Source organism: Hyla sarda, chromosome 9, assembly GCF_029499605.1.
Source record: "Hyla sarda isolate aHylSar1 chromosome 9, aHylSar1.hap1, whole genome shotgun sequence".
NCBI classification, from domain to species: Eukaryota; Metazoa; Chordata; class Amphibia; order Anura; family Hylidae; genus Hyla; species Hyla sarda.
Window position 1 is genome coordinate 66,122,326 of NC_079197.1, and position 25,950 is coordinate 66,148,275.

At 43.6% G+C, this 25,950-nt stretch overlaps 1 protein-coding gene across 4 annotated transcripts in view; it reads right to left on the minus strand.

The window, feature by feature from the left end:
* CENPI (centromere protein I) overlaps nucleotides 1–25,950 on the minus strand; it is a 466,748-nt gene that overhangs the window by 202,172 nt on the left and 238,626 nt on the right. For all 4 annotated transcript variants that reach the window (XM_056540598.1, XM_056540599.1, XM_056540596.1 and 1 more), the window contains one exon: nucleotides 10,048–10,136. In XM_056540598.1, coding sequence (XP_056396573.1) covers nucleotides 10,048–10,136 — 89 coding nt within the window. The remainder of the gene's footprint in view (nucleotides 1–10,047; nucleotides 10,137–25,950) is intronic.

The following is a 25,950-nucleotide window of genomic DNA, read 5'->3' on the forward strand; positions in this document are numbered from 1 at the left end:
ACACTTTACAATTTGCGGGATGACCCCCTGACGCCCCAGCCGACTCAAACTTCTATTAACGCCTTTCTCCAATCTGTGCATCTTCCTCGTCTGTCTGATTCTACTTTACATTCACTTAACTCTCCTATTACTTTACAGGAAATTCTAACAGCAATAAAATCCCTGCCCTCACACAAAGCACCTGGACCTGACGGACTTCCTAATGAATACTATAAGAGGTACAATGACATATTAGCGCCCTACCTACTGACTGTATTTAACACGGCGATGTCCACAGGTTCCCTACCGCAGGAAATGCTGACTGCCCTGATCACTACCATTCCCAAATCGGGCAAACCACCAGACAGTACTTCTAATTACAGACCGATCTCCCTGCTTAATGGGGACGTGAAAATTTACGCTAAAATCCTAGCGTCCAGGTTAATGCCCTTACTCCCTTCCCTCATAGGAGCTGACCAAGTAGGCTTTATCTCGGGACGACAGGGCCCAGATAACACCAGAAGGTTGAGGTCTTTAATTCAATACTGTGAACATTATCATACTCCTGCAGCCTTTTTAACCCTTGATGCTGAAAAGGCATTCGACAGAGTGAACTGGCAGTACGCATTCTCAGCTTTGGAAGCTTTTGGATTCTCAGGAGCCATTCTTAGTGCCATCAAAGCGCTGTATTCCAATCCAGCAGCCACAGTTTTTGCAAATGGTGCTTTATCCAGCTGGTTCACTCTGTCGAACGGCACACAACAGGGGTGTCCATTTTCACCCCTGCTTTTTGTCCTAGCTGTTGAGCCTCTGGCTCAAGCGGTGAGGGAACATAACAACATACATGGGATAAGAGTGGGTGACAGAGAACAAAAGTTGGCGTTATTTGCCGATGACGTCATACTGACACTGACCGATGTACCAACCTCTATGCCCTCTCTATTCTCTCTGCTAGATGAGTTCAGCAAAGTCTCTTTTTATAAGCTTAATACCTCTAAATCGCAAATCTTACCGGTAAATTTGCAACGATCTATGAAAGATTCGCTCAAACAGAATTTTGACCTTGACTGGCAGACAGAATCGATTACCTACTTAGGGATACAGTTGACTTCCCCTTCCAAACACACTTTCCGCACAAACTTCCCCGCATTAGCTACCTCTATTTCGGCATCTCTACTCTCTTATTCCAAACAGATTGTGTCATGGCTGGGTCGTCTGGCGGCCTTTAAGATGCTCATTCTTCCGAAGCTCCTTTACCTTTTTAGAACTCTACCTATCTTTATTCCAAGATCCTTTTTTGTGTCTCTGAACAGAGATATTTCAGGTTACATTTGGGCAAATGGCAAACCCAGAATAGCTCGCAAACTCATGACAACTCACCCCGACGCTGGAGGCCTGGGTCTCCCACACATTGAGGATTACTACAAATCGTAAATACTTGACCAATTACAGTACTGGTGCACTGAAAATCCCGATAAATACTGGGTAGAAATTGAGAAAGAGTGCTCTGCACCTATATCCCTTAGATCCAGACTACTGATCTCCACGGGAACTTCTCCCCCTCCACCCTCTACATTTCTAACTTCCATTAACCTCTCTGACTTGGTGTGGAGGACATTCCTGGCACAGCCTCTTCCGTAGGTGCATGATGAAAGACTTCCCCCTAGATTTCCTTTACCATTTCATTCCCAACCTATCTCTTCGCAACTGGAGGGATAAAGGCATACTCACGGTGGGAGATCTGTTTGACTCCCACGATACCATACATTTTCCACATCTACAAATTAAATATGACATCCCACGCAATGATTTCTACAAATGTCTACAGATAAGGAGCCTCCTCATAGACCAATTCATTCGTAGCTTTTCTATCCCGTCCCGAATTCTATCCTTCCTTCAGAATCCCGCTACCAGGAAAAAAGGAATCACACTATTCTACAATTTAATGAATGACAGACAAGAACCCCATAGATTACCATTTATGGACAGGTGGGAGAGAGAGTTAGGAGACACATTCACGACTGAACAATGGATGACTGCCCTTAGATTTGTCAGATCCATTTTTCGTTCCACTAGCCACAGAGAAGCAGTACTCAAGTCTATTTACCGTTGGTATTACACCCCTAGTAGATTACATCGCTTTAATTCTAATTGCTCCAAGCTTTGCTGGAGAAATTGCGGCCAAGAGGGAACTCTCATTCACACTTTGTGGGATTGCCCTAAACTCTCACCGCTATGGAATGGGATTGAGGGTCTCCTTAAAAAGTTCTTAGGTCACGACTTTGTATTACAACAGTGTTTGGCCTTACTCTTGTTAGGACTGGAACGCATACATCCCCACGCACGTACACTTACTGCCCATATTTTAATGTCTACCAAACTTTTGATCACCAGACGTTGGAAGTCAGATGAGGTACCGAATCTCCTGGAACTAATTAATGTATTTAACCTTTCCTGTGGCTATGAGAAAATGTTTGCTTTGGCCCACTCATAATACAAACTGTTTCTTCAGAGGTGGAATGCTTGGTTGTCGAGTCCACACTGTCCTCATCTCCAGCCAGATTGAGATAAATCAGACCCTATTTAGTAAAAAGAATATGATTGTAGAGACACACACTGTGGCACTTACTTCCCTTTCACCTTAGATTGTGAAATCTGTTTTATTTTTAGTTCCTACCAATAGGAACTCTGTTTTTCTACCCCTTCTGATGCTAATGTTTCTCTTTACCTCTGTTATTAATATATCCATAGCCCAAGTAATGGGCGTGTTAAGTTAATTAGAAATTGTTCATCTGATAGTCAAATGACCCATTGTATATCAGGTGCCCCGTTTGGAGTACCTACAACTTTTCTATGGTTGTACTACTGTTGTATGTTTTTCTGTAAAATTCAATAAAAACGTTGGAATAAAAAAAAAAAGAATGCAGACACTCTTCTTTTTCTACCCCAGATGCGTCCTTGAAACAATGGTTCATTATATTTGAGCTTAAGCAATGTATATTTTGTATTTAACTTTCTTCTTACTATGTGAAAGATTTATGGTTTTCCTGTGTTTGTACAATGTAGAGTTTACTGAGCACGCCTTATTGAAAATGGGCTATATAAGAAAATACACTGCAAGAGGGCAGGCCAGTTCTGCCTTCAGCTTACGGAGACAACACTTGTGTTTGTGTCGTGATTTTGAATGGCAGGTAGTGTTGGAAGGAACGTTGGGTGACTGCAGCCCCATACAGGCTTTCCACGTACAAATTGGGCATCCGCCGACAGAAGACGTCGGCCTTTGGGGTCGAACCTAACACCTGGTAAGCTACAAAAGGGATATAGTCAGTCTCAGTCAAGTCAGTCAAGTCAGTCAAGTAATCGTTATCAAGTCAGCACAGCCGTGCATAAAATTGTCCAAGTCCACTATCAGTAACATTGTTCATAAGGTTGAAAAAAAAACAGAATCCACCAAGTTCAACCGATATACCTAATGAGTCCCTACTGAGTTGATTCAGAGGGAGGCAAAAAACCCTCATACTAGAGGTAAAAATTCCTTCCCGACTCCAAATATGGCAGTCAGAATAAATCCCTGGATCAACGTTCTGTCCCTATAAATCTAGAATACATAACCAGTGATGTTATTACTCTTCAAAAATGCATCCAGACCCCTTTTTAACTCATCCAGAGTTCACCATGACCACCTCCTCTGGCAGAGAGTTCCATAGTCTCACTGCCCTTACAGTAAAGAACCTCCGTCTGTGCTGGTGTAGAAACCTTCTTTCCTCAAGACGTAGAGGATGCCACCTTGTTATGAATCCAGTCCTGGTATAAATAGATCATGGGAAAGATCTCTGTAAGGTCCCCTGATATATTTATACACAGTTATTAGGTCACCCCTAAGCCTTCTTTTTTCTAAACAAAATAACCACAATTCTGATAATCTTTCTGGGTACTGTAGTCCTCCCACTCCCCATATTACCTTGGATGCCAGTCTTTGGACCCTCTCCTGTTCCACCATATCTTTCTTGTACTCTGGTGCCCAGTACTGTACACAGTATTCCATGTGTGGTCTGACTAGTGATTTGTACAGTGGTAGAATTATTTCCTTATCGTGGGCATTTATGAACCTCATCTGCAACTTCCCAGCCCAAACCTTCAACCTATCCAGATCCATTTGTAATAGTGCACTGTCATCTATAGTGTTTACCGTTTTACAGAGTTTAGTATCATCTGCAAAGATTGCTACTTTATTATTCAACTATGCCGAACCCTGGCACAGGGAGACAGCAAACCATTTGGTTGAGGCGGTCTTGGTGACAAATTATTCTATCCATCTTCCTGATTATAGAATCCCCTACAACTTGGCCTACCTGCATTACCATCCCCCGCACTACTAGTTGGACTGTTCCCCTGGCTGTTAGGGAAACCAGTATTCACTAGGGTTTCCATCTCTAATACTGAGGACCTCATATCATCACCCAACTTGGCAATTTTGCTTGGGAGATCAGAAGCAGAAGTGGCTTTCCTTTTTCTTGTCCCCTTTCCAGTCCCTCTTACTACACTAATCCAGCTCCATACTTGGACCTGCTAGCTATTTTCTCCAACCTCCATTTCTACCCCACCAACTGCTTGCTCTGTGAGCAGTACAGTGGGGATCAAAAGTTTTGGCACCCCAAGTAAACATTTGTATTAATGTGCATAAAGAAGCCAAGGAAAGATGGAAAAAATCTCCAAAAGGCGTCAAGTTACAGATTGAACATTCTTATAATATGTCAACAAAAGTTAGATTTTATTTCCATCATTTACACTTTCAAAATAACAGAAAACAAAAAAATGGTGTCTGCAAAAGTTTGGGCACCCTGCAGAATTTATAGCATGCACTGCCCCCTTTGCAAAGCTGAGACCTGTCAGTGTCATGGATTGTTCTCAATCATCATCTGAGAAGACCAGGTGATGTCAATCTCAAAGTTTTTTAAATGCCCAGACTCATCTGACCTTTCCCCAACAATCAGCACCATGGGTTCTTCTAAGCAGTTGTCTAGAAATCTGAAACTGAAAATAGATGACGCTCACAAAGCTGGAGAAGGCTATAAGAAGATAGCAAAACGTTTTCAGATGTCAATATCCTCTGTTCGAAATGTAATTAAGAAATGGCAGTCATCAGGAACAGTGGAAGTTAAAGCAAGATCTGGAAGACCAAGAAAAATATCAGACAGAACAGCTTGAAGGATTGTGAGAAAAACAATTCAAAACCCACGTTTGACTGCACAATCCCTCCAGAAATATCTGGCAGACACTGGAGTTGAGGTACACTATTCCACTATTAAGAGATACTTGTAAAAATATGGTCTTCATGGAATGAAAAGTCTCAAAAAGCCATCTCCTTACATCTAAATAATGGAAAGCCTTCTCACCTTCATTCTTCAGACGGTGTGGTGCTGTGCGGCGTCCGTTGCTGCCGTGGCACCGTGTCTGCGGGGAGGTGCGGCCCATAGACTGGTTTGAGTGGCATTGGAGCCGCTCTGCCAGTGGGTTGTTTTCCCCCCCGTGGGCACTGGTGTCGCGGCGGTGATGGTCGCCGCACAGAGCTACGCCATTTTATGCTGGGGACGTTAGGGACCCACTCTAAATAGGTGGCCTTGAAGTGGCGAGTGGGCTTGTACTTTTTGATCAAAAATGTATACTAACAACCTGTTTTTGATATTATGCTGAGAAGCAATCAGATCATTATACAAGATTGTAGATGTGCACCATGTCTGTTTTCTACCCGAATAGACAATGGAGTTGTGGTACACTATTTCACTATAAAGAGATACTTGTACAAATATGGTCTTCATGGAATGAAAAGTCTCAAAAAGCCATCTCCTTACATCTAAATAATGGAAAGCCTTCTCACCTTCATTCTTCAGATTTTCACGAAATAAAAGGCAAGAATTTCCTGCGATTTGTGAAAATCGAACAAAACTTAAGGAAGAAAAGTGGGTAAGGTTTTCATTATTTCCTTATTATCTAATACTATGATGTATGGAGATATCTTTCCAAGGGGAGGACTTGGAACTCCAAAATACCTTAAGTCCCGAGCAGATGGTATTTATTATCCAAGGAACGGAAGATATCTCCTTTCAGGCCTCCAAAAACATGGACACATGTTCCTCCTCTGGAATGATGGTCTCATTGTTAGGGATCTTTAGGGTGGGAGTCTCTGATGGGATTAAACAGAAACCCCCCTACCCTTACTGGGAATTTATAATTTTACTGGGACCTCTGATAGAAGACAATCTAAAAGACCCTATCACTGAATCCTGACTGTTGATTTAGGAGGAAAGGGAAACCCTTTCTTTTTTTTTTTATCAGATACCTTTAATAGAGACACAAAGAGGAAATCGTCTTTGCATGGTAAAGAGCAGAGCTTCAGCTTGGATTCAACGTCCCCTTTCCAGGACCTAAGCCAAAGGACTCACCTAGCTGAATTAGAAAGAGCAGCTGCTTTAGCAGACAGTTTTAGGTCTCAACAGATAGGTCTGCTAAAAAAAATTAGCCGTTTTAGAAACTCTTGGGAAAAAAACTAGAATTTCCTTTCTAGATGTTTTATTCTCCAGATGTAATTTCAATTGTGATAACCACACTCAGAATAGGCTACACAAACTGAAGCAACAGAGGACCTTAATGACCTAGCCGCAACCTCCCAAGTTTTTTAATTTTTTTTTTTTTATTGAAATAAATCTGCTTTCTCATTCATCAGGTCTGACAAGGACCCTAAATCCTCAAATGGCAAGGCAAGCTTTTTTGACATTTTAGCAACTTGGGCATCAATGAAAGGAGCTCTATCCCAATTGTTTTGACACATGTTCCTGAAACTGATATTTTCTTTTAAGGTGTCTAGACCTAGGACCTCTTATCAAGATTACTCCATTCTTTTTTGATTAGGTCCTTGATATTTTTATGCAGACAAAAGGTATGCATTTCTCTAGGGCCTAAACCGTTATATAAAGGGATAATCTGCCGATACAGTCCCCTTACTGGCTTCTAAATTAATTGTGAGGCAAATAGCTTTACGTTGTTGTTCCATGTCCTTAGGAGAAAAAAAAAAAGGGACCTATTACCAGATTCCTCATCTGAGCATTTCTCCTTCAGATACTGTCATGTTAGTAGGGCAAGCAACGTATTGAGTGGCTGATGACACAGAGGTTGTAGGTTCCCTATCACCCCTAAGACCCAACTCCAGGAGGGAAGATTTAAGCTCCTCCTGGATCCTCTTCAGCTAAGGCAAGAGACTCCTGTGCCTCTAGCAGATCTACAGAAGCAGAAAAAGCTCTCTTTTAGAAGGGACTAAGGGGCTTATTGCATTCTGCACATCATTTTCAATATTGTGGGATTTAGGGTTCTATCTACCTAGAAAAAAAAGAATAACACCATCAGAAAAGAAAAAAGGAATAAGCTCACCAACAGGCAGGTCAATACATAGGTGCCGGACTGTAGCTGCTGGCCTTAGAGCATCCACCTCCCTCCTTCATGTCTGAGCCTATGGCTCACATAGGCTCAGACATGAAGGAGGAGGGAAGGTCTTCGTAATAGTAGGTACCAGAAGGGTGCACCACAATCACTGTTGGCAATTAATCTTTACTTTCAGGTACAGTGCTGAAGTCACAGAAGTTTCCGGATGCTTGGAAACCATGGGCGGCTGTACAGATGGTTCCGCACGTCTTTTTGAATTGCCAGGCGCCGCTGGAAGTGAAGCTAGTGCTGGGCGGTATGACTAAAAATGCATATCAGGGTATTTTTGCAAGTTATGGCGGTTCCATGGTATTTAACGGTAAACCCCCGGCGCTGCTTTATTTCTCTAAATCCCTGCATGAGTGACATGCTGGCTGCGGCGCTTTAAATGAATGACATGCAGGCCGCAGCGCTTTAAATGACTGGAATGCTGGCCGCGGCGCTTTAAATGAATGACATGCGGGCGCCTTTAATGAGATGCAGGCCGCTGTGCTTTAAATGAATGAGATGCGGGCGCGGCGCTTTAAATGAATGACATGCGGGCCGTGGCGCTTTAAATGAATGAGATGTGGGCCGCGGAGCTGGAAACGATTAAGTTGCGAGCCGGAAGCGGTCACCTCCCCCTGCAAGCGATAAAAGCCAGGCTTTTAGCGCTTGCAGGGGGAGGTGACAGCTTGCCGCGGCCAGCATATCATTCATTTAAAGTGCCGGCGGCCAGCATGTCGGTCATTTAAAGCGCCGGCGGCCAGCATGTCATTCATTTAAAACGCCGCGGCCAGCATGTCAATCATTTAAAGCGCCGCGGCCAGCATGTCATTCATTTAAAGCGCCGCGGCCAGCATGTCATTCATTTAAAGCGCCGCGGACAGCATGTCATTCATTTAAAGCGCCGCAGCCAGCATGTCATTCATTTAAAGCGCCCCGGCCAGCATGTCATTCATTTAAAGCGCCGCGGCCGGTATTCGGTATGAACCGGTATACCACCCAGCACTAAGTGAAGTCAGGTGCTTGCATTTTGCGTCATTAAGTATGCGCGCGTGTTCCAGCCTTCTCCGATGGAGGGAACAACTGCTGGTACGAACCTCCGCTGGACCCTGCAGCAGACATCTGACTGCTCCCAGAGGGAGACTAAGGTCAACAGTGAGCTCCACTCCTGCAACCAGACCACTTGGCACCTGCAGCTACTAGGAGAGGTAATGCCCTGACAATCTACAGGCTCTCGATCCGTAGGACAGGAAACCTGAATTGAGGTGTGTGCTGTTTTTATCTTCAGGTTTCCTTTCCTGCGGTGGAAGGTCCTGCCCAGGGGTGCTGTTGTGGGTGATTTTACTCATGTTTACCCGCACTATAAAACTTTATGTATGGGGTTAAGGACAGGAGAACAGGCTGTCAGATTCCCTTTAAGATGGTGATTTAAATTTTTTTTTTTTGCGGTTATGGAGATTCCCAGAAATAGAATCATTGGCGAGTATAATTCACCATTTTCCCTGTTGTCTCTATAACAGCGCTCCGAGAAAAATACCAAAGAATAGCATTTTTAGGGACAGACAACATCTAGCCTGTAATGTTTGGAGAATATAAGTAAATTCTTCAAAAGGTGGCTGTTCCTTTGAGCCTGATGCTCTCTCTGCCCAGGAGGAATAAGCCTTTAACTCAAGAGGGGGGGGGGGGGGGGGGGGGAATCTTTCACTCTAGCTGAATAAGCCTCTGTGATGGCCATGTGGACCCATCTAGCAATGGAACTTTTAGAAGCCTTTTTTCGCTTATTTGGACCCACAAACCTTGGAAGAGTGGATTCTTCTTACAAATAATGGATCTTTCCTGATCATTTTTAGGATTGGAACAAAAAAGGAGGAAGAAGAAAATTGTCCCTCTGCAGGAATCTCCATACTGCACTCTTGGGATTCCTTCTAAACTTAGGACAGGAAAAACATTGAGAATGGAGAGGAGGAAGTGGATTTTTAAACTCTGTGTTTTTCCTGTTCCAATTAGGCAGAGGCAGTCTCAGAGTGCTGTCATAGTATGAGGCTGTTGGCATCTGCCTAAGGGTACGTTCAGACGAGCGGATTTAACGCGGATTTTACGCTGCGGATCTGCCGCTGAAGGACCTCTGTATGGTACCTTTACATGTGCCTGCTCAGAGCGATGTGCGAGTTGCCGAGCATGCACGATGTGCGAGTTGCCGAGCATGCACGATGTGCGAGTTGCCGAGCATGCACGGTGCACTCACACGCATTGCAGCGGCTCACCATGCTCTATGAGCTAGGCTGAGAGCTGCCACGATATGCGAGTATACTGAACATGCGTGTAGCGATTCACACATCACAGTGTGTCTGCTCATAGCGGCGTATTGCAGCTCCGAGCAGGCACATGTAAAAGGCAGCATACAGAGGTCCTTCAGCGGTGGATCCGAAGTGAAATACGTGCTAAAAATTTCACGTTCCTTTGGATTAACCCATTAGGGTTATAGGTTGGAATTTTTGAATTTGTCTATTTTACACCTATGAAATATTATGATCTGTCATTTGCAGTACAATGGTGTAGTCAGAAAATCCTTTAACATGTAAGGGGGGAGGGGGGGGGATTACTTACTTGTAGAAATTCCTGTGTGTGTACAACAGTGTTTAAAAAGGCTTCCACTTTCTGTTTATTGTGTTGCTGTCCTGTGTACCAGGCGCATTCTAAAAAAAAGAAAAAAAATCAAATTTAGGTCAATGTTACAAACAGAATTTTTTACTTTTGAGTCACAAAATGTAAAGGTCTAATCAGCAAATCATTTAAAGGGTTTATCCATGTTTTAAAAAAAACTAAATTACAAAGTAAGGGGAAGGAAAGACCAGTAACTTACTAATTGGAAGAATTTTTACATTTTTTCCCCCACGGTCAGGGGTTTACTGTGGTTTCATGTGAGCAGGACTCGACCCTCAGCGATGTTTTGTATTTGTAACTCCCATAATTGAGGTGACAATATGTAACGTCACAGATCATGTGACATTGCCTTCTCAGCCCGCCCACTCTCATACGCTGCGCACCAATAAGGTTGTATCTCCACTGAGCTCTACCCACTGATTCCGTGCCCTGTCTTCTCCATGTACAGCTGACTTTGCTGCTTATTGATCCAATGTTTTGGCACAAAGCATAGCTCAGGACTCTGTATAGCAGGTCCTCCTCCTTCTCCACCTGCCATTAGTTTTACCTCAATTGTGCCACAGACTTCTCACTAATCACTGTGCAGTATAGATGTACACTGTCCTGTAAGTTCAGAGCAAATCCTTGTGACGGGCATGTCTTGGTAGGCCCCGCCCCCTGTGATCATATTGCAACATGTGACTTGTGCACAGTGAGGATGGCGTCTCACCAACATAGCTATGCATGCTCCATAAAGATGCCAGCCTGGCACTTCCCACACTGCAGTAGAGCAGACACCTTCAGGGAGTGAGCTCATGTTCTGGGGTAAGAGGGAGTGACTGCTGCAGCTTATTGGAGTGGAAGAGGGGAAAAAGAGGGAGAGAAACCAACAGGTCTAAGCAGCAGCTGACTGAGTGCAAAGAAAATACACAAGTCTATGGTGCTGACTGCTGCTATGATAGAGAGGGATGTGGGGAAATGAAGTCTATAGTTCTGACTGTGGTGTAAGGATAAGAGACACTAGTTGATGCTGCTGTTCACTATATAAGGTGAGAATTGACGAGCAGAATTGTAGTGAAATCTATACTGTGTCGGTGTGAGAGTTGTGTGTGTAAAACTTTATGTGGGGGGTTCCACGAGTAACTTTACATTGCCCCATGGTGAGACATTAAATTTGTAAATGACAGCTGTAGAAATACCATCCCTCTATATTGTACTCACTATAAGATCCTTATAATGAGGACAATATGCTGAGAATTACAACAATAAAACAAAACAAAAAAAAAAAAATATATATATATATATATATATATATATATATATATATATATATATATACATACACACACACGCGCGCACGCGCAAGCAGTAATTCAGGTGGCCAAGCTGCACAGCCAGGTTATAGCAAACAATTGCTTTAGTGGAGAATGTAATCGAACATGTGTGATAATTGTCACAATGTCACAATGTTCTCACAAGCAATTTCAGAGAAAACTATGTATGCAGAATATTGCTCAATTCACAATGGCTGCCAAACCATATCGTCAATTGTGGTACAGAATTTGATTACAAATATGTGTGCTAATTTTCACACTGTTCTGACCAATAATTTCAAAGAAAAGTATGCATGCATAATTTGTGCATTCCAATATGGCTGCCAAACCATGTGATCAATTGTGGTAAAGAAAGTGATCATGAACATATGTGCTAATTTTCACATTGTTCTGACCAGCAATAAAAAAAAAAAAAAAAAAAACTGTTTGCAGAATATTGCGCAATCCAATATGGCTGCCAAATCATGTAATCACTTGAACGCTTAAAACCAAGCTTAAGTCAGTATCTCACTATAGACCTCTACAACTGCAACTGATTTCATGAATATTAACCTCTTAAGGACCCAGCCATTTTACATCTTAGGACCCGGCCATTTTTTGCACATCTGACCACTGTCACTTTAAACATTAATAACTCTGGGATGCTTTTAGTTATTCTGATTCAGAGATTGTTTTTTCGAGACATATTCTACTTTAACATAGTGGTAAAATTTTTGGGTAACTTGCATCCTTTCTTGGTGAAAAATCCCAAAATTTGATGACAAATTTGAAAATTTTGCATTTTCTAACTTTGAAGCTCTCTGCTTGTAAGGAAAATGGATATTCCAAATATATTTTTTTTATTCACATATACAATATGTCTACTTTATGTTTGCATCATAAAATTGATGAGTTTTTACTTTTGGAAGACACCAGAGGGCTTCAAAGTTCAGCAGCAATTTTAAAATTTTTCAAAAAATTTCCAAAATCACAATTTTTCAGGGACCAGTTCAGGTTTGAAGTGGATTCATCTTAGAAATACTCCACAAATGACCCCATTATAAAAACTGCACACGCCAAAGTATTCAAAATGACATCCAGTCAGCATTTTAACCCTTTAGGTGTTTCACAGGAATAGCAGCAAAGTGAAGGAGAAAATTCACAATCTTCATTTTTTACACTCGCATGTTCTTGTAGACCCAATTTTTGAATTTTTACAAGGGGTAAAAGAAGAAAATGTATACATGTATTTGTAGCCCAATTGCTCTCGAGTAAGCACATACCTCATATGTCTATGTAAAGTGTTCGGCGGGCGCAGTAGAGGGCTCAGAAGGGAAGGAGCGACAAGGGGATTTTGGAGCGTATGTTTTTCTGAAATGGTTATTGGGGGGCATGTTGCATTTAGGAAGCCCCTATGGTGCCAGAACAGGAAAAAAAAAACACATGGCAAACCATTTTGGAAACTAGACCCCTTGAGGAACGTAACAAGGAATAAAGTGAGCCTTAATACCCCACAGGTGTTTCACGACTTTTGCATATGTAAAGAAATTTAAAAAAAATTTCAATTAAATGTGTGTTTCCCTCCAAATTTCACATTTTTGCAAGGGTTAATAGCAGAAAATAATCCACCAAAATTTATAACCCCATCTCTTCTGAGTATGGAGGTACCCCATAAGTGGACCTGAAGTGCACTACGGGCGAACTACAATGCTCAGAAGAGAAGGAGTCATATTTGGCTTTTGGAGAGCAAATTTTGCTCGGGGGGCATGTCGCATTTAGGAAGCCCCTATGGTGCCAGAACAGCAAAATAACCCCAACATGGCATACCATTTTGGAAACTAGACCCCATGAGGAACGTAACAAGGGGTACAGTGAGCATTTGCCCCCCACTGGTGTCTGTCAGATCTTTGGAACAGTGGGCTGTACAACATTTTTAATTTGCACAGCCCACTGTTCCAAAGATCTGTCAGACACCAGTGGGGTGTAAATTCTCACTGCACCCCTCATTACATTCCGTGAGGGGTGTAGTTTCCGAAATGGGGTCACATGTGTTTTTTTTACGTTTATCAAAACTGCTGTAACAATCAGCCACCCCTGTGCAAATCACCTCAAATGTACATTGTGCACTCTCCCTTCTGGGCCTTGTTGTGCGCCCCCAGAGCACTTTGCGCCCACATATGGGGTATCTCCGTAGTCAGGAGAAATTGCGTTACAAATTTTGGGGGGCTTTTTTCCCTTTTACCTCTTGTCAAAATGAAAAGTATAGGGCAACACAAGCATGTTAGTGTAAAAAAATTATTTTTTTACATTAACATGCTGGTGTAGACCCCAACTTCACCTTTTATAAGGGGTGAAAGGAGAAAAAGCCCCCCAAAATTTGTTAGGCAATTTCTCCCGAGTACGGCGATACCCCATATGTGGCCCTAAACTGTTGCCTTGAAATACGACAGGGCTCCTAAGTGAGAGCGCCATGCACATTTGAGGCCTGAATTAGGGATTTGCATAGGGGTGGACATAGAGGTATTCTAAGCCAGTGATTCCCATACAGGGTGCCTCCAGCTGTTGCAAAACTCCCACCATGCTTGGACAGTCAGCGGCTGTCCGGCAATACTGGGAGTTGTTGTTTTGCAACAGCTGGAGGCTCCATTTTGAAAACAGTGGCGTACCAGACGTTTTTCATTTTTATTGGGGAGGGGAGGGGGCTGTGTAGGGGTATGTGTATATGTAGTGTTTTTTACTTTTTATTTTATTTTGTGTTAGTGTAGCGTTTTTAGGGTACAGTCACAGGGGCGGGGGGTTACAGTGAGTTTCCCGCTGCGAGTTTGAGCTGCCGCGCAAAATTTGCTGCATCGCAAACTTGCAGCCTGATACTCACTGTATTCTGTACATTAACAGGGGGGGGGGGGGACCTCCAGGTGTTGCAAAACTACAACTCCCAGCATGCACAGTCTATCTGCTGGTAGTTATAGTTTTGCAACAGCTGGAGGCACATGGGCTGGGAAACACTGAGTTAGGAAACAGACAATGTTTCCCAACCAGTGTGCCTCCTGTTGTTGCAAAACCACAACTCCCAAACATTCTCAGGCATGCTGGAAGTAGTAGTTCGGCAACATCTTTAGAGCCAGATGTTGCCGAACTACAACTCCCAGCTTGCTTGGAGTTGCAGTTTGCAACATCTGGAGGACTACAGTTTGCAGACCACTAATACAGTGGTTCCCAATCTGTGCCCTTCCAGATGTTGCAAAACGACAAATCCCAGTATGCTAAAACTGTCCAGGCATGCTGGGAGTTGTAGTTCTGCAACATCTGAAGGGCCAGATGTTACAGAACTACAACTCCCAGCATGCCTGGACAGTAAGGGCATGCTGAGGATGTGTAGTTTTGCAACATCTGGAAGGGCACAGTGGTCCCAAAACTGCGGACCTCCAGATGTTGCAAAACTGCAACTCCCAGCATGCCCAGATGCCAAGGGCTGTCTGGGCATGCTGGGAGTTGTAGTATACAGGGTCCCAATACAGCAATGCATGTCGCTTTACGGCGACGTGCATTGCTGTAAAGGGCCCGGCCGCGGCTGAAGATCCACTCACCTGTCGCCGCCGTCTTCATCGCCGGGATCCGGGTCTTCAGGGACGAGGTAAGTACCGGGGCCGGGCCCCAGCACTCCCCCCATCCCCCGCCGCGTCCTCCGGTCTTCCTCCCGTCCTCTCCGGACTTCCAGGGGCCGGGCAGGACGGGAGGAAGTAACCGCCCCCCCCGCGATTGGTCGGTTAACTAATCGAAGAATCGCAGGGGCTCGGAGGAGGTGGCTTGCCACCTCGCTCCTATTCATTAGCATGGTCCTGGCTGTCTATGACAGCCGGGATCATGCAAAATTACCATGCGGTCGGGTCCCAGAGACCCGATCAGCCCGGTATCGCTGCAGATCGCAAGGGCGATTTCCCTTGCGATTTGCAGCGATCGCCGACATGGGGGGGTCTACATGGCACCCCTCGACGTTTGCCCTGGATCCCTGCTGAAGGATTTCAGCAGGGATCCACTTCCGATCTCCGCCGGGTGAGCGGCGGAGACCAGGAAAAGACCATGACGTATGCATACGTCATGGGTCCTTAAGACCCAGGGTGTGATGACATATGCATACGTAAGGGGTTAAAAACTTATAAAATTCAAAATGACCGTCAAATTTGGTGAAATTTGCTAATTATTCAAATTTAGACATACATAGTACAGGAGGTAGGCCTTGACATGTGAGCCAAATTGCGAATTATTCTAACAAATGGTTTAAGAGAAGAAGATGTTTGTAAAACATTGCGCAATCCAATATGGTGGACACACCATGTGATCAATAGACTAGTAATAAACATACAAAAGTCGGCATAACAGTTCAACTATAAACAATATTTTATATATCTAACTCAAGCAGTTGCAGTGAAGCAGATGTTTGAATTTTGAACAACAATTTGCTATAAAACCAAGATGGCTACCTGGTCATGTGACCTTTATGTAGAAAAATATTAAGCACATGAAAGCTCTCTACTATTGTGCCAAGTTTCATAAGTTTTTGGTAAACAGTGTGCATATTACAGGCATTTAAGCACAGGGGCTTATTGGCTTGCGGTGGCAATATAGATTTAACAAACATGGTACAGGGGGTAGCCATGGACATGTGTGACACATTGTGAATTATTCTAACACGGTTTCCAAGATTGGATTCTTTTACACATCCTTTCCCATACCATCAGACCTCCATGCTAACCCCTGTAACACAATACACTTTTTCTTTAGTCATTCATTCCCATTCCGGTTTTCCATGTCACAGAAATGCTCATTCCAGTTTTTCTAGATTTTGCCTCCTGCCTTGGGACAGTATAATGGAAGCACTACTACACCAACTGACTGAATTGACTAGAAGGGAACCTCTAAAACATAGCTTTTAATATGCACATCTAAAAATGTACAAAAGTAGTATCAAAAAGTAGAAAAATAGACAATAGAAATTGTAATAATAATATTAACAGGCCACCATCAGTATCCTGCCATATATGTATACCTAAGCAAAGCGCATCATCTCTCCAGTCGTAAGGCTAAGTTACTGTTACGCAACCACTAACACCTCACAAAATCACAGGAGAGACAGCCCGCTATGCAGATAACACAGACAAATCATTATTCACAATACAATAACCATTATTAAACAATGCTGTAAGAAACTATATTGCATATTGAACCGCTGATTATCTGGCTATTGAGGATAGTGACCTAAATAAGATTCCAGTACTCTGTATCAAAGGATAAATGAATCAGGATGTCTAGTCCACCAATGTATGCGAACTATAGATAACAAGTCCGCTGTTCACACTTAGCGCAGCCGCGCCTCCAAACAGGTAGCTATCCTTCAAATAGAATACATATCAGTATTGCTGGACTAATTTCACGGTGATCACAGTCCACTAGATCATACACTCCAAGATATTCGGTTCAATGCGGTATTAAATTGTCCTTGCAGAAAAAATGGTTATTGTCACGGACGTTTGACCAGCATACAGTATTGATGTATATATATTGTCACAGCATTCAAATAGTGTATATGCACAGTATTATAGTGTGGAATTTCTTAAATGTCCCCATCAGATGAATAAAGTAACCGGTTCACACTGTGCGATTTGAGCATATATTCAGCGTGTCTGCAGATTACTCCAGATAGGACTAATGTTGTCCACATATAATTGTTGATGTATATTGTCACAGCATTCAAGTAGTATATATGCACAGTATTGTAATGTGGAAATTTTTAAATGGCCCCATCAGATGCATAATATAGCCAGTTCACACTGTGCAGTTTAGATTTATATTCAGCGTGTCTGTAGATTTCTCAACATAGGGCTATGTCCACATAAGCATATGCAATTTGCAGCACAGAAGCCTGATCTCCTAGTATGCCAGTAGTCAGTCCATAGATATCTTAGATGTACATTCACACTATGCGGTATATTCACTCACAGACTGCACACTAAGGCATATGTTGCCGTCCATCAGTAGCTCCGGAGATAGTGCTGTGAGTATATTTAGGTGTGATAGCATACTAGGTAGATGAATATAGGTTGCAGTATATTAAATGGCTTAATCTCCAGATGGATAGTTAGGAGTGCATTTAGACTATTCCCACACTAGGTGGTTTCCAATGTCCCCAGTTAGTTATGCAGACATACTGATATGCTGGCAAATACACTTAGCTGTATCCATAGATGCTTGATTCACGCCCGGACATCTGCATGCTGGTATATGACGACTGACGGCTCCTTCATATCATATCGTATCCATAAGGGTCCAACGCGTTTCAATCGCTCAATATCCTCAGGGACCTTTCATAAGCTTGGTCTCCTTTACTGTCTTAACGCATTTCAATCGCTCAATATCCCCAGGGACCTTTCATAAGCTTGGTCTCCTTTACTGTCTTACAGTGCACTTTTCGCACCTCGCATGCGGCTCTGATGGCGGCCGTGCTAAACTAACACATGCTACAAACTGATATACCTGCATTCACCTGTTCCCGCGGTCTAAGGCTCCAATCAGGGGTGCGCCACGTCACTGGGAGTGGCTATCTATGCACACCGCTGATACGATCTGCCAAGATCCGAAGGGACTAGGTGCGGTATCTGTCAGTAGGTATCTAAAGACCTAGTACTGACTATATGTGTCGGGCGGAGGAGATGGACAACCGGCGTAATTAATTTTCATATAACCCAAGAAAAATAGAAAATATATAATAAGTTAAGAAGTCTCATCAATTGTATCAGCACGATAATAGCTACTTAAATAGGCAGCCAAGGAAATTATGGTATATATAAAGAACCACAGTTCTATTCAATGAAAGATGCATAGGATTATATATTTTCTATTTTTCTTGGGTTATATGAAAATTAATTACGCCGGTTGTCCATCTCCTCCGCCCGACACATATAGTCAGTACTAGGTCTTTAGATACCTACTGACAGATACCGCACCTAGTCCCTTCGGATCTTGGCAGATCGTATCAGCAGTGTGCATAGATAGCCACTCCCAGTGACGTGGCACACCCCTGATTGGAGCCTTAGACAGCGGGAACAGGTGAATGCAGGTATATCAGTTTGTAGCGTGTGTTAGTTTAGCACGGCCGCCATCAGAGCCGCATGCGAGGTGCGAAAAGTGCACTGTAAGACAGTAAAGGAGACCAAGCTTATGAAAGGTCCCTGAGGATATTGAGCGATTGAAACGCGTTGGACCCCTTATGGATACGATATGATATGAAGGAGCCGTCAGTCGTCATATACCAGCATGCAGATGTCCGGGCGTGAATCAAGCATCTATGGATACAGCTAAGTGTATTTGCCAGCATATCAGTATGTCTGCATAACTAACTGGGCACATTGGAAACCACCTAGTGTGGGAATAGTCTAAATGCACTCCTAACTATCCATCTGGAGATTAAGCCATTTAATATACTGCAACCTATATTCATCTACCTAGTATGCTATCACACCTAAATATACTCACAGCACTATCTCCGGAGCTACTGATGGACGGCAACATATGCCTTAGTGTGCAGTCTGTGAGTGAATATACCGCATCGTGTGAATGTACATCTAAGATATCTATGGACTGACTACTGGCATACTAGGAGATCAGGCTTCTGTGCTGCAAATTGCATATGCTTATGTGGACATAGCCCTATGTTGAGAAATCTACAGACACGCTGAATATAAATCTAAACTGCAAAGTGTGAACTGGCTATATTATGTATCTGATGGGGCCATTTAAGAATTTCCACATTACAATACTGTGCATATATACTACTTGAATGCTGTGACAATATACATCAACAATTATATGTGGACAACATTAGTCCTATCTGGAGTAATCTGCAGACACGCTGAATATATGCTCAAATCGCACAGTGTGAACCGGTTACTTTATTCATCTGATGGGGACATTTAAGAAATTCCACACTATAATACTGTGCATATACACTATTTGAATGCTGTGACAATATATACATCAATACTGTATGCTGGTCAAACGTCCGTGACAATAACCATTTTTTCTGCAAGGACAATTTAATACCGCATTGAACCGAATATCTTGGAGTGTATGATCTAGTGGACTGTGATCACTGTGAAATTAGTCCAGCAATACTGATATGCATTCTATTTGAAGGATAGCTACCTGTTTGGAGGCACGGCTGCGCTAAGTGTGAACAGCGGACTTGTCATCTATAGTTCGCATACATTGGTGGACTAGACATCCTGATTCATTTATCCTTTGATACAGAGTACTGGAATCTTATTTAGGTCACTATCCTCAATAGCCAGATAATCAGCGGTTCAATATGCAATATAGTTTCTTACAGCATTGTTTAATAATGGTTATTGTATTGTGAATAATGATTTGTCTGTGTTATCTGCATAGCGGGCTGTCTCTCCTGTGATTTTGTGAGGTGTTAGTGGTTGCGTAACAGTAACTTAGCCTTACGACTGGAGAGATGATGCGCTTTGCTTAGGTATACATATATGGCAGGATACTGATGGCGGCCTGTTAATATTATTATTACAATTTCTATTGTCTATTTTTCTACTTTTTGATACTACTTTTGTACATTTTTAGATGTGCATATTAAAAGCTATGTTTTAGAGGTTCCCTTCTAGTCAATTCAGTTTTTTTGTAATATTGGGAGACCTAACCTTAATATTCCTATCTCAGTGTTTACACCAACTGACCATATGATCACTGATGAAAGGCTCAGGCAGTCCGAAACACGTCTAAACACCAGTGCTTCATCAGTCACCATCCCGCACACAGCTTTGCTATACAATCGCCAGCCACAGCAACAAATGAAGATCTGCCAATCCAGACTTTAAACTAACCGCTGGAAAGACTGGAATCCTCATGCCCACAATAAAGCACACTCGCTGCCCTCAATCCAATCTGCTGAGAGGTAGTAGCTAGAGCACAACTATAAAGAGGACCCTCGTAACTGAAACCAACATTGGTGAATGATACACAGTACCATCTTATTCACTTACCAACAGCACCTAGAATACCAGGGGGAATAGCCACAGTATTACAGCAGCATAGCAGACATCTGAGAGCAGCCAAACCTTACCAAGTTATAGGCAAGATACATCGTATCTGAACTCTGAACACATTCTTGCAAACGGCATTTACCACACTGGACATACTTGCCACAATATTGACTTCCATTTGGCTAGGTTTTAGTACCATCTCCATTCTCAACAGCTGTAGCACCGAGACTCAGTGCCCACAGTTAGACAGAACTTAAGCTGTTTTTAGCAAAATGTTTTAATACTGCTTTTTATAAAACCTCCATTCTAACCAGGAATCACAAGGGCCCGGTGATTCCCCTATACTGTTTATTTATTATACCTTCTTTTTTTTCCAATAAATTGCATTTGATGCATATATTATCTGTTTGAGCATTTCTCAGACACCCATATTTTGATATTGTCATTTGAGCATCTACAATACAAAGCCCTTTATCCAACCATAACCATCATCCATATTTTTTATTTTCCCACACATACCATCCTACACATTCCACAACTCCAAAAAAATATCTACATATGACCACTTACCTCTTACCAGTACTCTCCACTTCTGTGAGAAATCAGTCTACCTATAACTGCTCCACTCTAGCATACTCTGCTCATTGGTGTTCCTGGGGAAAACACTAGACTCAATTTGTCAGACGCTCATACATAGTTACATAGTTAGTATGGCTGAAAAAAGACATACGTCCATCAAGTCCAACCAGGGAATTGAAGGGAAGGGTGTAAGGGGATAAGGGGAAGGGATGTAGTTTTATAATTCTGCATAAGCATTAATGTTATTTTGTTCCAGGAATGTATCTAACCCTGTTTTAAAGCTGTTAATTGTTCCTTCTGTGACCAGTTCCTGAGGTAGACTGTTCCATAAATTCACAGTCCTTATGGTAAAGAAGGCGTGTCGCCCCTTTAGACTAAACCTTTTCTTCTCCAGATGGAGGGAGTGCCCCCTCGTCCTTTGGGGGGGTTTAACCTGGAACAGTTTTTCTCCATATTTTTTGTATGGGCCATTTATATACTTATATACGTTTATCATATCCCCCCTTAAACGTCTCTTCTCAAGACTAATCAATTGTAACTCCTTTAATCGCTCCTCATAGCTAAGATGTTCCATGCCCCATATTAGTTTAGTAGCACGTCTCTGCACCCTTTCCAGCTCCGCAGTGTCCCTTTTATGTACAGGCGACCAAAACTGAACAGCATATTCCAGGTGAGGCCGTACCAATGCTTTATAAAGGGGGAGTATTATGTCCCTGTCCCTTGAGTCCATGCCTCTTTTTATACATGACAATATCTTGCTGGCTTTGGAAGCAGCAGCCTGACATTGCATGCTATTCAGAAGTCTGTGATCCACAAGTACACCCAGATCCTTCTCTACCAGTGACTCTGCCCGTTTAATCCCCCCTAAGACATACGACACATGCATGTTATTAGTACCCAGATGCATAACTTTACATTTATCCACATTCAACCTCATTTGCCAAGTGGATGCCCAGACACTTAGTCTATCCAAGTCATCTTGTAACTTATGCACATCCTCTATAGACTGTACTGTGCTACAAAGCTTGGTGTCATCTGCAATGATAGAATCAGAGCTGTTAATACCATCCTCTATATCATTGATAAATAAATACAGAACCTTGGGGTACACCACTAACAACCGGGGACCAACCAGAGTACGATTCATTGACCACCACTCTCTGGGTACGATCCATGCAGATTGAGCAAACCCTAATTATCTACTATACACCATCTACATGGTTTTAAAGATGTTTGTAGAATATTGTGCAATCCAATATGGCAGCTAAACCATGTGATCAATAGACTTGTATTTAACTAGTAATAATCGTGACAACAGTAACTAAATATAACATTTTATAAATCTGTATCTTAGCAATTGCAGAAATACAGAGGCTTCAATATTGTGCAATAACTTGCCACACAAACAATGATTGGCTGCCCATGTAACCTATGACCTATATGTTACTGTAACGGTCTTATCGTAGACACCTGGAAAGTGGATCCGTTGACCGGTGTGGACAATGCCTGAACCGCACTAGGGAGCGGAGTCTAAGGTGCCGCTGGATTTCACCAGAGCCTGCCGAAAAGCAGGATGGTCTTTCTGAGGCAGGCAGCCCACAGGTCGCTACCCCTGGCACAATCCATCCACACAGGATGCCCAGATGAACTTGGCATGGAGAAGAAGCTTAGTGGGACTAAGTATGGGTCAGAAGGCTGGCAGCAAAGAAGTGTAGTCAGGTCAGAGGCACAAGGTCAGGAGGCAGGCCGCAAAGGAGCAAAGTCGGGTCACAGGCACAAGGTCAAGAGGCAGGCGGCAAAGGATCAAAGTCAGGTCACAAGCTGGAGGTCAAAACATTAATATGGCACAAACTCAGAAACGCTTTCACTAGGGCACTAAGCTAAAAGATCCAGCAAGGGTTAAAAGGAAGTGCGGGGGTAAATAGGGTCAAAGTACACAAGTACCAATGAATGGTGCGCTGGCCCTTTAAATTTTACAAAGGAGGCGGGAGCATGTGCGCTAGCAGACACAGGGAGCAGAGGAGCAAGGAAATGAGTGGACGCTCGGGACTCAGATGCAGGCGCGTCCTGCATAGCGAGTCCCGGAGCCGCCGGGGGCACAAGATGGGGAGCGCTCACGGCCGGAGCGTTGCCCCTAGCAATATCAAGGAAATGTAGGCTGGCGCGTCCCGCATCGCGAGTCCCGGGTCGGGCAGGAACGGAGGAGGGGGAGCGCTGACGGCCAGGATGGATGGCCGGAGGGCTGCCCCTAACAGTTCCCCCCCCCCCCCCCCGGGTCTCCCCCTCTTCTTGGGTCTAAACATCTTGAACCAGACTGCAATCAAAAATATTTTCCTCTGGTTCCCAAGACCTCTCTTCTGAACCAAAGTCCTTCCAGTGTACAAAAATATAACATTTTCCTCTAATAGTTTTAGTAGTAAGGATCTCCTTAACCTCAAAAATATCTGAAGAACCAGAGACAGGAGTGGGAGCAACAACTTTTTGAGAGAAATGATTAATGACCAAAGGGCTTAAGCAGAGAGACGTGGAAGGAATTTGGAATGCGAAGGGAGGAGGGCAGACATAACTTATAAGAAACAGGGTTTATTTTTTGAAGAATCACAAATGGACCCAGGTAACGAGGACCCAACTTGTAACTAGGGATTTTAAAGTGTATGTACTTGATGGAGAGCCAGACCTTGTCACCAGGAGAAAAAGATGGAGGGGGTCTTCTCTTGTCTGCGTGAGACTTCATTTGGGAGGAAGCAGATAGTAACGAGCGTAGAGTCTTCTGACAAATGGACACAAAATCTTTGATTAAGGTATCCATAGCCGGCACTGCACTCCAGAGAAATAAGGTAGAGGAAGAGGTGGACGAGGATGAAGACCGTAGATGACAAAAAAAAAGGAGGAGAAGTCTTCGTGGACTCTGAGTCTTTTTGGTTGTAAGAAAATTCTGCCCAAGGCAGAAGATCAACCCAAATGTCTGTCTTGCTGGGCAGAAACAAAATGTCACAAGTAGCCCTCTGGGACTTTATTAACTCTCTCCACTTGCCCATTGGATTGAGGGTGGTAGGCGGAAGAAAAGTCCAGATTAATCTTTAAATGAGAACAAAGGGCATGCCAGAATTTGGAGACAAATTGCACCCCACGATCCAAGACAATGAGGGAAGGAAGACCATGAAGATGAAAAATTTGTTGGAGAAAATGTTTGGCCAACTGTGGAGCTGATGGAAGTCCGGGTAAAGTAATAAAAGGTGCCATCTTGGAAAACCGATCAACGACTACCCAGATGATGGTATTGTGACCGGAAGGAGGAAGATCGGTGATGAAATCCATAGCTATCAGTCCAAGGGCATCTGGAATAGGCAGGGGCTGTAAGAGTCCAGCAGGTCTTAAGCAAGGAGTCTTGTTTCAAGCACAGGTCATACAAGAACGGACAAAATCTGTGACATCTTGTTTGAGATAAGGCCACCAATAGTGTTGAAAGATTAACTGAAAATATTTCTTGATCCCAGAGAGGGGCATTTAACTAAGGGGTTTAGTCATTTTTTTCTGACTATTTTTGGCGCAAAATTTTCGCAATTGCGCCTACCCTATTTTTTGTGCGACTTTCTCTAGCAAGACGCTAGTTTTTATGCTAGTTTTCAGTTTTTACTTGCAGTGGTCAGGAATTTATTAACTGAGACAGTCGCAGTTGCGCAATAAACTCGCAACGGCCGTAAAAAATGACTAAATTTACTCCAGCTCCAACATGGAGCAGGAAAAGCTACTGCCGCCCGGGCTCCGACATACTTTCTCCCCGCTACCCTCACTGCGCTACCGGGACAATACAGTGATTTACATCCCACCCCTCTCACCTGCCAGCGCCACACAACTTCCATCTGTCTGCTGTTGCAAGACTACAAGTCCCAGCATGCCCTTACAGTGAGGACACGCTGGGAGTTGTAGTCGTGTAGCAGCGGGAGCTGAGCGGCGTGGGCGGGAGACAAGGGGGGGGGTAGCGGGGAGGCCGTATGAGGAGCCCGGGCGGCTGCACTGTAATTTCAGCCCGGGCTCCTGCCCTGAGAGCCAAAGGCTTTGGCTGTCAGGGCATGCTGGGTGTTGTAGTTTTGCAACAGCTGGAGGGCCACAGTTTGCAGACCACTGGTGTGTGGTCTGTAAACTGTAGTCCTCCAGCTGTTGCAAAACTAAACAGCTGAAGGGGACCGGCGAAGACGTTCACTTACCCTTCCGAGGCTCCAGCGACCATCGCTGGCGGAGATCGTCGCGCGGCAGTGTCGTGCAGCGCTGGATCCTACGGAAGCCGGTAAGTTGCCCAAGCTTCCCAACCAGGGTGCCTCCAAATGTTGCAAGACTACAACTCCCAGCATGCCTGGACACCCTTTGGCTGTCCAGGCATGCTGGGAGTTGTAGTTTTGCAGCAGCTGGAGGCACCCTTGTTGGGAAACACTGGCCTAAAACAGTGATCCCTCAACTTACAATGGCCTCAACATACAATAGTTTCAACATACAATGGTCTTTTCTGGACCATCGTAAGTTGAAACCAGACTCAACATACAATGTACAGACAGTCCAGATCTGTGAAACGTGTCAATGGCTGGAAGAACCAACCAATCAAAATGGGCATTCACTGGTGAAACCCCTGTATTACTGAAGTGTATGCACTGACTGGTGTCTGGTATTACATGTTCTGTACACTTTACCTGTATCAGGGTTAGCTGCTCTTTTGAACACCAGGTGAAGGCGACTCCATTACTTGTTTGGGACATTGCCTGTACTGTACAGGACCCCTGAAGACGCTCCTGTCCTCTACATAGACCAGTGTTTCCCAAGCAGGGTGGCCCCATCTTTTGCAAAACTACAACTCCCAGCATGTCCGGACAGCCTTTGGCTGTCCAGGCATGCTGGGAGTTATAGTTTTGCAACAGCTGGAGGCT